At 36.5% G+C, this 14,729-nt stretch overlaps 1 protein-coding gene across 4 annotated transcripts in view; it reads right to left on the bottom strand.

Annotated features, from left to right (window-relative positions):
• The window catches only part of LOC109859919 (AT-rich interactive domain-containing protein 3C-like), a 113,753-nt gene extending 100,067 nt beyond the window's left edge, over positions 1 to 13,686 (bottom strand). For 3 of the 4 annotated variants that reach the window (XM_020438643.1, XM_020438645.1, XM_020438644.1), the window contains exon 1: positions 3,611 to 4,668. In XM_020438643.1, the coding sequence (XP_020294232.1) occupies positions 3,611 to 3,781 (171 nt within the window). In that variant the 5' untranslated portion in view covers positions 3,782 to 4,668. Of the gene's footprint in view, positions 1 to 3,610; positions 4,669 to 13,578 lie in introns of those variants that run through there. The other variant, XM_020438647.1, reaches the window with a different exon arrangement.
• Between the last annotated feature and the right edge of the window lie 1,043 nt (positions 13,687 to 14,729).

Raw genomic sequence — 14,729 nt, 5'->3', positions numbered from 1 at the left:
AGGTCACGCGCGATGCTATACTATTTATGATATTTTACAAGAATTGGTTATTGAAGAAGAAGGAAACATTCCATTGAAATAATTTTTTTTAATAAACGTTTATGACAATTCAATTGTCTCATATTTTGTGAAATAACTTTCGAAATACCTACCAATCTACCTTGTAAGCACTCAAATAAGCGTCACCCGAGTACGGGTGATGCGGCCTAATCAGGATTTTTGACGTCACCCGAATATGGGTGACACGGCGGTCAACGTGTTAAGCATAATTTTTTTAATACTTCGATAATTATGCACTTCACCAATCATTTTGAGATATGCTGAGAAAATATGTTGTATAATACTTATTTTCTAAAAGCCTATGTACAAAAGTTGAACGAAATTCGATCATCATTTTCACTCACGACTTACACGCGCAAACGCAGATATGTAAATAATTCACGACTTAAGTGACGATCGTACATTAAATATTTAGAAATATTAAACGTATACAGTCAAAGTCTCTGATACGATAAGGTAAAAGTTTAAAAATGCGAAAGCGTTAACTATAGTCATTTGATGAATAATTGTCGAAAAGTTGTTAAATATGGACATTACTTTCTCGCTAATGATAATGAACGAAAACGCGCGCGCGCGAGCGTGTGTGTCGAATTATTTATAAAAAATAAAATAATTCACCGTCATCTTCTTGACATAAACGTGGCGTAATTACTTTTGGATAATTACATGTATTTAGAGATCACTTTCGTGTTTCGTTTATGTGAATTAGATTCTCGGTTTTTATAGGAAGCTATTGTTTAATTGACTTGTAAAGAGAGAAGAGAGAGAAGGCACAAGCGATAATCCAGACCGAGTTCTTTTAGCTGGACTTTTCGCTCAAACCGTTTTTTTTTATATTGGAATGTTGATCGGATTGAACCAAAAAGTTTAATTAATCAATATCCACACGCTGCAGCACAGAGAATCTACCTTATTCTCGAAACCGTGTAACTACTAGCGACTTAAAGAAAGAACACGAAATGTAGAACATGAAATGCAGAACCTGATTAACTTTTGAACGCTCGTTAATACGAGGAAGTCACGATGGGAAAATCATAGTAAACAGATTCGTGTTCTTAAGTTTTCAAACAAATTGCCGCTATTAATACCGATTGCAAGCGATTATTCGCTCCATGCACGAAACACTTAAATCGCAAATTCCTCTTAAAATACTAAAATATCGGATGTCTTTTATTCTCGGACTTTTTTTTCAAAATTTTTGTTCACGCAGACTCAAACTTGATGAAAAACAAATACTTAACAAAATATATGTATTTTTTTATTGATCTTTTTTTAATAAGTTTATTTCGTTCTCGATACAAGTATTTGCTTCAACACGTGGTTGTTGCGAGATGACGTCACAAAACACATTGCGACTGAGTTGATTTTTCAGCTTCTCGTAACAACCGCACATTGCAGCGTACTTCTATCAAGAACGAGATAAATTTAATTAAAATATTGCTGAATACTTATAAAAATCCTATCTCTCAATTTTCATCTTGATTTAACAAACCCACAGAATACTACGGAGTATCTCAGTCAAGGTTGCACATGCATACTCTATAGTCTGGACGTCAAAAATTGATCGAACGTGTGAGAAATGCTTTGAAAATCGATAAATCGCGTAACTTCTTTCGCGCGCCGAGTCGAGTCGAAGAGAACGGAAGAAAACACGTTTTGATAAAAATAGGTCAAACATTTCTTTGAGAACGTTAAAAACGACAGCAACTATTCTTCAATTTCCCGAAATTTTTGTCACAATAGTTCTATAATGCAATTTTCGAGTGTTTTCTGTGTGTTCGTAACTGCTCCTCTACCTGATAAGCGTCTAAATAGCCAAAAATAGCCAAGTGTAAAAGTATATAATAAAGTGGAAACAAAGTCGGAGAACGACGTTGTTTATTCTAGAGATTCATTCATCTTCACGCGGACTCTCGCGCTGAGTAAGTATGTATTCGTCTCGGCCACGGAAGGTCATCACGGAAATCGGTGATAGAAGATCGGAGAAGAAGTTTATGCATGAAGCCGTCATTTTTTTTTTTTTTTTTTAAACAAGGCCGGAGTTCTTGGCGATCTAAGACGGAATATTTCTCAATAATATTGTTAACTTTTTTGAATTTGTTACGATATCATAATTTAACAACTGAAATTGATCCTTTTAGGGTATATGAAGCGTGAAGATGACAGGAGTTTCTGATGTAAGACGTATATGATTTAAAAAAAAACATACGCGTGCAATATGTGTACGAGGAAAAATAGCTACACTCTTAAATATATACTCTTGATATATGCTTGATATTTCACGCCAGCTGTTTTTTAAATACGTACATACATTGTTATTACATGTAAACAAACGCTGGATCCGCACAAGGACGCAAAAAATCGACATTATAAAAAATAGATCTGATGTAAAAGAGAAAAAACATTCCACGAGTGAGCGCGCGTTGTTAGAATGACATTGTTTACAAACTATGTACAGTCTTATTGACATTCGATTGAATTGTTATTGCTTGTTTATGTCGACGCATCGCGACGCGGACATCGCCGAATTCTCACTCTGTTGATAGAAACGAACTTGTTTTCAAAGTTTATTTCGAAACTCGTGTACATATATATATATATATATTATATATAGACACAAAAATTTGTGGTAAATGTTGACAACAAGAAAAATTTGCGATACGGAACATCTACATTTGTGCAAAATAGCTCATCACACCATTAACAAGTACAGATAGTATCGAAATTAAGCGGAAGGTAAACTGTGAATGAGAGAGAGAGAGAGAGAGAGAGAGAGAGAGAGATCATTTTTTCGACTGTTTCAATTCGCAACCTCCTACACGTTTTTCTGTGTATGTGCTTGTACGAACACGCGATTTCATTTTGCGTGAAAAACAAACCCGTTCAAAAACTTGTACTTATCTCGAATTATGAATAGAAGAAGGGTTTTTTTTTATCATGCATTTGTAATTGGAATTTTATATATCTCTCTAAATAGAAATTTGTTCTGACAGATCTTGAAAAACGGTAAAACTTCATGTATAGCAGATAGATAAATGAATGTGGATGCAAGAGTATAAAAACTAAATCAGAAGAAAAACGGAGAGAAAGAAGTTGTTATATACACATTCCATCGATTTCCTAGAAACGTATCACACAAAATCGTGCGTTTTTTTTTTTCAAGTGTTGTTTTCGCATAAAATCACTCAAAAGGCGAATGGAAGGAGTAATGACTCGCTGAAGAAGCGTTGCTAGCAAACTTTGCTAATTGCACAGAACGCTCATTCTAAATAAAAAAACATAACGTAAAAAAACCAACTCGAGTGAGACACGAAAGAAGTGTCATTTAGAAGTTTCCGTTTTTTATATCCATAATATTAAGAAACGTAAGAAACTGCTGGTCAAGGCCAATTAAATTTTACTAGAGAGATCAACGATGTATCAAAATCTCACGATAAAAGACTCAAGCTCCAGCTTTTATTTCACTTTTAAAAGAAACGCACGATTGAAAAATGTGAGAAAGAGAGAGAGAGAGAGAGAGAAAAAGAGAAATATTATTTTTTGAACTTACAAGATCTTCCGGCGAGGGAAGATGTCCATGTCCATTAGATTCGTGCCCATTAGTCGCGGTAACTGCACTTGTGGAAGATCCACTTGGTGCCCCGTTATTAGTATTAGAAGCAGATCCGTTCGGCACTCCACCGCCAGTGTTCTCCAATTCAGTATCGTCGCTCGAATCCATCACGTAGGATGGTTTTGGATCACTCTTGACCCTAATCTTGGCTGTTTTTGCGAAACACAAACGAAGTTTACGAAAAATGCGGAAGAGCGCGCAACGCTTCCCAAAGGAGAAAGAGAGAGAGAGAGAAAGAGAGTTTAAGCGTGAAGGCAGCTACAAGTTGCGTCGACTTTGTGTGTGTGTGTATGTGTGTGTGAGCGCGCGTGTGTGCGCGCGCGCACGGCAAGACACTATGACATCCAAGCCAGCAGGTTGTCTCGCTTATAATGGATAATTACGAGGTGTAGGAGTGATCACCGAGAGTCTGTAGTAAAGACAAGCGTCCGTTGTCGCGACCGTCGGTAAAGTTTTTGGAAAACACTTCGCGGCCGGAAAAAAACTATACATCAATGTTATCACTGCGAACGATCACTTTTCGATTGATATAAAAATCCGATAGTTTTTTCGCGTTCAAACTTCCTCTCTTCTTGGACGGAGTCTTTTCTCCGAATGTCTACTCACGAAAAAACTTTTCACCTTCTATGAAATGGCGGGAGATGAAATGAGAAAACATGAAATACAGAGGATAAAAGGAAAACGAGGAAAGGGAGAATCAAAATGCGATTAGTTGGAAATTGGCCGTAGGAGTCATCGATATGAGGTAGAGGAGGGGATAAAAAAAAAGGCAGCAATTAGTAATGGCACGCGGTGCGCGGTTAACAATTCAACTGACCGATATTTCGGTTTACCGATTATTAGTCCGCGCGAACCTTCCATTCGTATTGGATATCCGAGTCACAGGCCCGGAATGATTAACGACACAATACTCATTTCCGGCGTCATCGGAGATAATTCGTCGAGATCGAACTCGCGTGAAAAACGAGACAGACGTGAAATAACCGCACGGTTTCGCTTTCCAGATCCATCTGAAAGCGCTGCCTGAGGAACGCGCGACGATAGGTCTCGCTGCCACTACCACGCTTACCACGACACGAAGGAAGAGGGAGATGTCCCGATGATGCACGAACGAATCCCCCCCGTTTGTTGTGGAGGCGGAGTGAAAAGCCACGCAAGTCACGCCCTAATCCACCTGCGGTGGTAGCTGAAGTTCTTCTTTCTCATTCTTACTCACAGACGTCGCTTTTCCGATTGGCATAACGATAGACATGCAAATAATACTTTGATAGCTGTTTTCGTTGGCCGTGTAACATCGAGATCGACTATAATGCACTTGTCTTTATCTAATCGAATATTCCGCTGATAGAATTCATCTTCTTTATCACTGTGAACAACTGATTATTCAAGCATATCTTTCTAATACATAAAACACGCGCGCATCGATCACGTGACTGCATAGAAAATCCATCAAGTACAACATGTGAGAGTTGCGAGAATTGCAAGGCTCTGTTGTATAATTCATATTGTTTTGGAACCATTTTTATTAATGTCCTTTTTAGTCACTTTAGATTTGTACAAAATATACCGTGTTCTTTGAACAAAACTTTTTTAGAAGTCTATGTTCTATTAACGTGTTCTACTAATCGCGACGACACATGACAGCTTTATGTGAAATAAATAATATTGATGTGCGAATTTTTCGACGTTTTATGAAAATAAATGATAGTTGTGAGTCAAAATAGAAAAAAACGCTATGTTATTAACATAAAACGATTTTAGAAATCTTCGAAATGTGAGAATTTTGAGATTTTACACTTTAAATGTGTATATATTTCAGATTTTGAACGTTTCGGCTTGAATTTTTAATTATAAGCAACAGATAATCAAGTGACTGATCAGAAAATCTATGTACGAACAGAAAAAAGCTTGAAAATTGAAAAAATTTCAAGTAATATTGCAACAAATTCGCGCGAAACGTTATAAAGAATACCATTTTTCGTGCATTAAAATTGTCCGCGAAGGTTGAAAACAGCATAGCTGTTATTCTGTGTGGTTAATCATTGGTAAACAATTTTCTATGTTTACATTCGGTTGCACGCACGTCATTTCCGTTTGACAGCGGTGTCGGACAATCACAATGAATCTCAGAAATAACGCCTAACGTTCGCATCCTTCTTTTCCGTTCGAAATGCAATTACAGCACGAAATTACACGTGATTGAAGGTTTGGAGGGTTTGTTGTTAGAATACGGCATTTCAGAATTATTTACACGCGGTTTCACACACGTTTTCTATGTATTTTCTGCACTGTGTGCACTATGTATTTTCTGCACTGTGATGCTAGAAATTCTCCCACGAAAAGACTTTCTTTAACTATAACAGTTCTTTAGGTTAACTAAATCAAGTGACATGTTTTTTTCCTGACTTAAAATAACTTCGGGATTTAAGCCACGCCCGGTTTTATGTCGCATAGATTAGATATAGAAAAAATAAGGATACATCAGATAGGTAAAGAAAAAGTGTGGGAAAATTTTCACGCTTCGCGGCAGAGATTCGTGAGAATTTGGATTTCATCGTTTTCCATGCGCTTATTGGGTTACATATTAATTAATCACTCAACTAACTTACGAATTTTGCAAAATAGTACATGATCTTTCGATTCAGATTAATTCAATCTACATTCAATCTACTTCCAGACTTCTTGTCAAAATGTTTCAAACGCCCTGTATATAAATTCTCGGATAGTTTGCACACATTGACGCGGATAACTGAGAATTAATCGTTCATCAAATGCGAATTTATGTTCATCAATATTTGTACTTTTATGTGCTAATGTCCTGCAAACGTGTAATATAATCAGGCCTCATAATTACACGAAACGAACGAGAGTTCGCGGCCAATATTCAAAGAAAGGATGTTTGAGAAGCCGCGCCTCAAAATGTTCTTTTATTTCTTGGCACCTTCGATTGACAATTCTCAGGCTAAAACCGCGAGTGTGCGCGTGAGACGCGAGGCTGGACGCTATTTGTTCTATCTTCTCTCCTCGACGAGAATTGTTTCATCACCTTCTTTCTTGTCGCGGAAAGATCTTCTCTGTTTCTTCGTTTCTCTTTCTCTCTCTTCTCGGTGTGCCACGTATAGTTAGAGAATACGTGTACCTTGAATGTGTGTATATTGCGGCCTCTTAAGCTTTTATAGCTCGTCTGGATGGCGCGCATACCACCGCCATCTTGTTCCGACGCGATTAAATATTGATGTAAGAACCGATATCCAAGCCTCAAGTGGTTTTCTCGATGGTTCGTGGAATCGCTTGGCGCGAGAATCTAGGGCGGTAATTTCTAATTGTAAGGAAATTTTATAGTGCCGCAGCGCGGCTCGCCTCCCGACAAGCAACATAAAATAACCAATAAACAACACAGAACCGTCGCGTATCAGTCGCAATCTATAGCTTAGACCGGAGCTATGGAGATCACTATAATAAAGTTCGATCGTTTCTAAAGCCGATTATCGACAACGCGACCCTCCGTTTTTACGCGCACTTTATACGCTCGCCAACTTTTTTCTGCGGTGTGAAAATCCGCACGGAGTGACGCGGCAATTATTGGATCAACCGTTATATGTATACACGCAGCATTTATAAATAAAACGCTAAAAACAACGTACTGAAAACCGTTCGCGTTCGTAGCGAAACAACGTCAAAACGCAATCCCTAACGGCAATTTGTTCCTTGCCGATGCGTATCCATTATTGTGCAAATTACACGAGACAGATTGCGCAAACGCCTAACAATGGAGAATCACGCGCGAGTCCGTCGTCACCACGGGGTGTTAAACCACCCCATCGTTAGTCTGCCGAATCAACCGGAAATTCCAGCTTTCGTAGCTTCCGTATTTTATTCAGCAGACTATATGGAGAGATGTGAGACGCAACAGAAAAGAGAAGAACCGAGTTATCTTTGAATCAACCAAGGTAAGAGAGATAATGCTAAAAAAAAAGGTGTCTAGCAGTCTCTCGCTGAGCCAATTGTCATGAAAATATTCGTTTTTATCAGGAGAAAAAGAGAAAGAAAGGAAACAAAGCAACAGCTCTGTGGTCACTGCCGTATTCCTGTTTTCGAATAATTAGAGATTATAGCGGTTGTTAAGATTCCACGAAGACAGTGAGACGACACCTGGTGCCAATGCATACAAATCTCTCAAGAGGTATCTACATTTATTCTTTCATTGAGAATTAAATTATTTAAAAGAAAGCATTATGAATAATCATGCGTATTTAAGTCTAAGTATTATATATATTTTATTGTAGATGTACTTTAGTATTTCTATATTAGAATTTTAACATTCTGATAAATATAAAGATTATCTTTGTCTGATATTTGATGCTTTTGCGGTGTGTTGTATTAAGATTCATCAGAAAATCCGTCCTATGATACAAAGGTAATCTTTAATGAGAACTAATGCGGTAAAATATCTTCGAAAAAGTTAAAAGATTATCTTTGTAGCATTGGATTTTCTGAATATGAGATAATCAAAATAAAGGCGCAAGAAAAAAACTATCGTGTATGTCTTATCGTGTAGATAAGTATCAGAAACCTCAATCAAACGAAATTGGTAACTTTATGACAAGTGACAAAGTGATATGCAACAGGTAGAGATTACTTCGACGATTATATAATGTGTTTTTTTTTTAAACCTCAATAATTGATCTGTTTAATGCTAAAGTCGCTCTGCACACATCTTTTGAGGGTAAATGTTTTCTAGCTGCAATGCGATAGTTCGCGCATTTATAGTCGGAAAATGATTATTTGAACTTGAAAAAAAAAAAAAAAAAGAAATTAACGGAGGCGAGGGCAGAAGATGGCTGAGAAAATAACGAGACGGGGAAAGATTGCTACGCGAGGAGATCGCTTTCGAGATCATTAATTATCCTAGAAAGTGCGAGAACGAATGTGCAAGAGGGTAAGTGGGGAAAGACTGAGAGAAGAAGGGAGAAGTGCGAGAGTGAGCGAGAAGTATGTATATAAGAGAGAGTGAAGAAGGTTGGAGAAATAAGAGAGAGAAGGAGGTAAATGTCGCCATTGCAAACCGAAATTACCGTCGAAGATTAATGATCTCTTTGCTTTATTACAGAAATTTATAGTTCGATTTCCTCGAAATTTCTCAAAGTTGATCTCGCAATGTGAGAGCAATAATATCACAAAAATAACTACCGAAGTATCTTAAAATGCGCACCAAGATTACAGACACATTAAATATGATACATTTGTTAAAATGTATGATGAACCTAAAGCTACCTGAATAAATATTTTCAAAGAGAAGAATTTTTGAAGAAGAAAGTAGAGATAAACATTTAAAAGAATGTTCATCTCAGATTACTCTTTACCTTTTTAGATAGAAAACTAAGTGCAAGTTGTTGGCAATTTGCCACAAATATTACTCATGTGTTTTCAGCAATGTAACAAAAGGGTGTATCCTCTTTTCAGTATGTACTTGCCAACAACAGTTTTCAAAATGTAATAACAGCAAGTTCTCAACAACTCATCGGCAATAAACTTATATTAGTTTTCTCAACTTATGAATAAAAATAATTGCTCATATATTGCTCACATATTGCTGACTCATATGTTCTAGACATTGGCTACAACAATTGATTGATAATAAAACTCAGCATATTGATACTGAATTGACAAAAACATTTTCGTTGCGTTAAATAAAAACAACACAACAGCAATTGGCGAGCAACTTAATCTATACAATAATTTGCTTTATATTGAGTTTTCACATTTGGCTATCTGGGTAGTTGTATTGATCTTTATTTAGACGATATGAGTTCGTAGTTGATAGATACGTAGTTGATAATATCTTCTAAGTACTACTATTTTTTTAAGAGATTGTCTAGATAAAAAGAAAGTAGTCGCATTCGAATTATAGAAAAAATATTTATTGTGGCGAAAACTGTAGGTTTCCTACCAAAGAATCGTAAAATTTTTTCTTTTCACGGTGAGTATCGATTTCTACCAAGGTCACATTATTTATGGGATCTGGTGTCGTGTTACAGGATGTTATTTCTATTATCCTTTTATGCGGAACGTGATTTTATTCTTTTCTGTTTTATTTTTGTTTCATCATTTTTGAAAGACGAATCTGTAGTTTAGTCAATCTAATAGAGTGTGCAATTTTGAGAATATAACGCAGCAGAAAGTTATTCAAAAATCGTTGTACATTTTGAAAAGAAAAAATCGAGAAGAGAAATGGACGTGTTTTTTTGTGTTTCTTACAATAATCAGATTTCTTACAATATTTAGTCAAATTCATAGACATATAAGAAATATTGAATCGTTCGGAAAACTTTTACTTTTGGTATTGTTCAAGGAAAATGAACGACAATTTGTTTATGGTAGATAAATATTTTATTTTATTTAAAAACATTTTTTTTAAATAAAAATGGAAATGTTAGTTGTCAAAATATATAATGACAATATGGTTTAGAATAAAGTTGGCTGGTTAAAAGTACATCGACACTCGTGGGAAAAACAATTACTTTCCGAACGACCCAACGATAAAGATTCCGCAGATTGCGCATTCCCTACCTTCTCTGTGGAGAACTATGTACAGATTTCTCACCCGAATATGCTTTATCTTTATCTTTATCTTACTAGATATGAAATAAGAATAAAATGAGTGCACTCGGTGCACTTAGGTGGAGAATCCGAACAGTCCAGAGAAATAATAATCAAAAGCAAGACAAAGATGGATGCCTTCATTCATGTCTATCCTTGTGATGTGTGGTGATTGACGGATAAGAAAGTCACAGAAATATAAGAAGTGCGCGTGTGAGAGGGGAAGTGAGTCAAAGCGCAGAGCGAGACAGATGCTTTCACTTGTGTCTCTGTCTCTAATTGTCTGAGGATCATCATGCACTAGTACTTTACAGGACGTTAATCGACTTCTGTCATTGTCGCTCCTTTGTGGTCAGATTTTAGAAAAATCGACGCAAGTTTGCAACGAAATCGTTCGATAAAGTTAAAGCGTTTGCTTCAAATAAAATAAAATAAAAAATAAAATAACAGAAGAAGTGCCTTCTTTAAATAAATCGTCGGTAAAGTGATGGACTTTGCGAGAAGAAAGATTAACGAGCGCACGGGGTGTTCGATTCGATACGTCGAATTAACGCGAGACAGAAACGAAGCTCCGCGCATTATTAATGATTATACGAGGGTCTGCCACATATGCATGTTCGATGCATCGACATGTGTATTTTCGTCTCTTTGAATCGCTTTATAGACTTAGAAAACGATCCGCGTTCTGAGAACATACATCTCTACATGTGTACCTGTAGCAATGAATCGACCAATAATGATGAAACTGAAATTAATTAGTTGAATAAAAAACACGTTATATTCTATCTGCGATATATAAAACAATAAAAATCGTCTCGCAGATCTCTTGAAGGATTTTTCACTCAGAATATGCGTATCTGACGATTTGTACAACAAAAAGCGCAAACGATTCGTTTTCAAAAAATCGTTATTATTGCAAAAAAACTAAATGAATTTCAATCTCGCTCGTTTCACGCAATTGAACTGAGAGATGAAACACCATCTCAGACATCATCGCCGACAATTCGCTAATCTCTTTTACCTCCTCCTTCTTTGTTCATTCGATAAGTACACTTGCCAATGAAGAGAAGAAAAGAGGAGATTTGTAAATAATAATTTTGTAAAGGGGATTTGAAATGTGTTATAGATACATGTGGATACGCACAGAGAACGAGATTTCTTTTAAGGCTCTTAGTTTATTCATATGTCTAATCGAGATAAGGAGGAATGCAAGAGAAGCAAAATGTGTATTGTTCACTAAAGAAAGGACAGGAAAAGAGAAAAAAAATCGAAATATTGAGAGACAGATTGTGTTGTGAGTTGTGGAAAGATTCTGTTTATCTCTCAAAAATAACATTTTTGTTTTTTTTTCATACGCAAAGTTTTTATCTTTTTTCTTCTGGAATGTGCGTCAGAAGTGTTGAAACGTTTAAATCGATAGATATTTTTCGCGATATAAATGTGTGAAGATACGTTTTATATAGATTTCACAAGCAAATTCATCTTTATAGCGTATTTCACGTTTCGCGGTACTCAATCTTGTTTCTCGTTTCTTTTGCAATGTGAAGAGCATTGTAGCTTAAAGAAGAAAAGTCGATACGCCTCGATACAGCTTCAAACGGGGGGATGGAGAAGCGCTCGTCGGATCTCCCCGAAGTAATAGTGTGAAAGTTCCGACATCGTTAATCTTGCTTCGTACATAGACGTATGTACGTGTCGGATACAAGTGTACTACACCTCGTTGTTTCGCTTATATCATGAGAGCCGCACCCTTTTCATCCCCACACCCACTTGGTGGTTATAATTCATTTAAACCGTTTTCACTCCTCTAGAGCATGACTACTCGGAAGTGCATTAATTATTCAAATGTTAGGTACATGTAAATCGGATTTTCTGAAAAAGTTAATGTTTATTTTTTTAAGATATTTATTGCGCAACAGTACCATCGAAAATGTGTCTCTTTCAACATGTACATACGACACGTGGAAAAGCGTTACTTGTAATTATCTCAGCTTTGAAGCACACACACACAGTCAAATATCTAGAAATTCCACGCTTATTAAAATCTTTCGGTTAATAAGTTCGAATTTTGTGAAAAGTTTATGAATCGATTCTATAATATGTAATAACTACCTTCCACGTGGAAAATAAAAGTAAAAAAGAATTGAAGCTAAATAAACTTACAGAAATATACAATCACAATAAGAAAACTAAAATTTTTTCCAATAATTTATAACAATTCTTTAATTTATTGCTTATATATATATATATCACGTTGTATATACGTATTATTTTAATATGTGATATATCCACGTGGTGGTAACTTTCTAGAAGAGAAGTTGCGGGAAACAGACGATATACCTATATGTATATATTTTTGTCGATCCAATTTCTCAATGGTTACGTTCAGAAACAGTTGCACAACGGTTGAGAGATAATCATTTATGATTGGATCATACTTGTGGAATCGTAGCAGGTTTTGAGAAATAGTCCTATCACAAGTGATGATCTTTGAACTGTTGTGCAACTGTTGAGTTTTCTGAACGTAACCTAACCTAACCTAACCTAACCTAACCCTAACCTAAGATTGAACCAAATATAGAAAGCAGTCACGACCGCATTTTAGCAGTTACCGCTTTTGCCGCTCTGCCGCTAGCACCATGCTCACGTGATAGAGCACATTGGCAACTACGTGGTCATATCTACGAGCGGTGTGCACGCACGTTTATGGTTCTATTCCGTGCTGTATATAGCGTACGCACCAATAAACTGCTCGCGAACATTGGCGAATATACGCGAGTATAAGTTTGTCATTTTATGTTCATATTAGTTTATGTTTTACGCTCGAAGGGATTTATTTTATAAAATAGACTTTATAACATTTCGCGAAAGAATTCATAGAAGAATTGTTCAAAAAAAACACAAAAGTCAAAATATTTAAAGAATGTTAAAGAAATTTAAGAAAATTAAACACAAGTCTAAGCAATAGAAAAATGTAAAACTTCAAATAACACAACGCATAGAAATATTCAAAATATATATCAAAATTAATAAACGGATACTACGCATGCAATGTAGAAATTGTTCCTTTCAGATATATTTAATATAAATATGTATACCTTTGTATAAATTGCATATATTAAGTCTAGTTTGTACATAGATTTAGTATTGCGTATATATATTAAATATAGTATCTGTATATAGATTTAATATCAAGTTAAAGTCTACCAATACAATATAAAAACAGATTTAAAAGTATAAAAACAGATTTTTAAAAAACTGTTAGCTGAAAGGAACAAGCGATAAAAGTTGACTGTGTAACTCACATTTGTGTGGTCCCTTCGTTGTCCGTCCCATTGTTGTCCGTCAATGTCCAGTCTCTTCCTCTCCAACCCTCGGTCCTCTCCGACTCAACGAAAGTGACCCAACAGCAGACTTTGCATCGTCCCACGTAGTGTCTCGTAGCACTTTTCATCGTCACTTCTCATCTCCACTTCTTTATTACCTGTTTACTTCTGCCTGAGCTTATAAATTGAAAAAGAAAAAGATAAATACACTGCAATGTAGATATAAATATATAATTTTTTTACAAATAATTTCACACACATGTTATTTAATATTATTTTATATTACTAGATAAAAATCTGAGATGTATTTACTTGAATTGCACTCCTGCTCTGGTAGATCACTCAATTTGCTCGGCGAACGGCCGCGATACGGATTGATCATGATGCTCGCCGATTATTCGCGATACGTATTAATACGCATCAATACGTACACTCGTTACTTTGCGACACTCCCGAACTATTGATATTCGCGCGCGAGATAATAACAAACGCGAGAGAAAAATAACGCGAGAAAATTCGAATCTTCTACTTCTCGTGTCGCGCGTTGGCCATCGTATGTCTCGCGGGAGCGCGAATAACCGCGTGTAAACACTTACATTGTTAAACTCGCTTGTTATCGTTACCGAAGAGTGCGCGATATTAATTATGTATTACGTCACACGCCCGACAATTTGCGGCACATATGTATTGCCGATATTTACGCGCGAGACGGCAATAAGTGTCAAAAATACCTCGTAATTTGAAGGAGAAGTTCCGTTCCGTGTCCGCTACATCTGCCTGTCGAATATATCGAAGCGCGCGAAGTTGCGATTCTCGAAATATCGAACCGCGCGCCGCGGCGCGCGTAATTCAAACGTAAGCAGCAGCAAAAAAAAGCGATAGAAATGCATATATGTAATACTCCTATATTGCTAGTCGCGTATCTTCGCAATGAGAGGCACGAGGCCCGAGAAAGGGAGACGCACGAAGTCCAAATATGGGCATAGATAGTCGAGCGTCATTATGCGCAGGCGCGTCTACTAAGCGAGTGCGAGCGAGACAAAGCATTAGAAAGTGAGAGAAAGAACGCGAGAAAGAGAAATGCGCAAGCGTGCTTGAATGTTCACTGCATGCGCACAAAGCAGCTGGAG

Source organism: Pseudomyrmex gracilis, unplaced genomic scaffold (genome assembly GCF_002006095.1).
Source record: "Pseudomyrmex gracilis isolate BER0280 unplaced genomic scaffold, ASM200609v1 scaffold_301, whole genome shotgun sequence".
Lineage (NCBI taxonomy): Eukaryota > Metazoa > Arthropoda > Insecta > Hymenoptera > Formicidae > Pseudomyrmex > Pseudomyrmex gracilis.
Note: the sequence above shows the minus strand (reverse complement) of the source record. Positions and strands in the feature narration are given on the sequence as shown.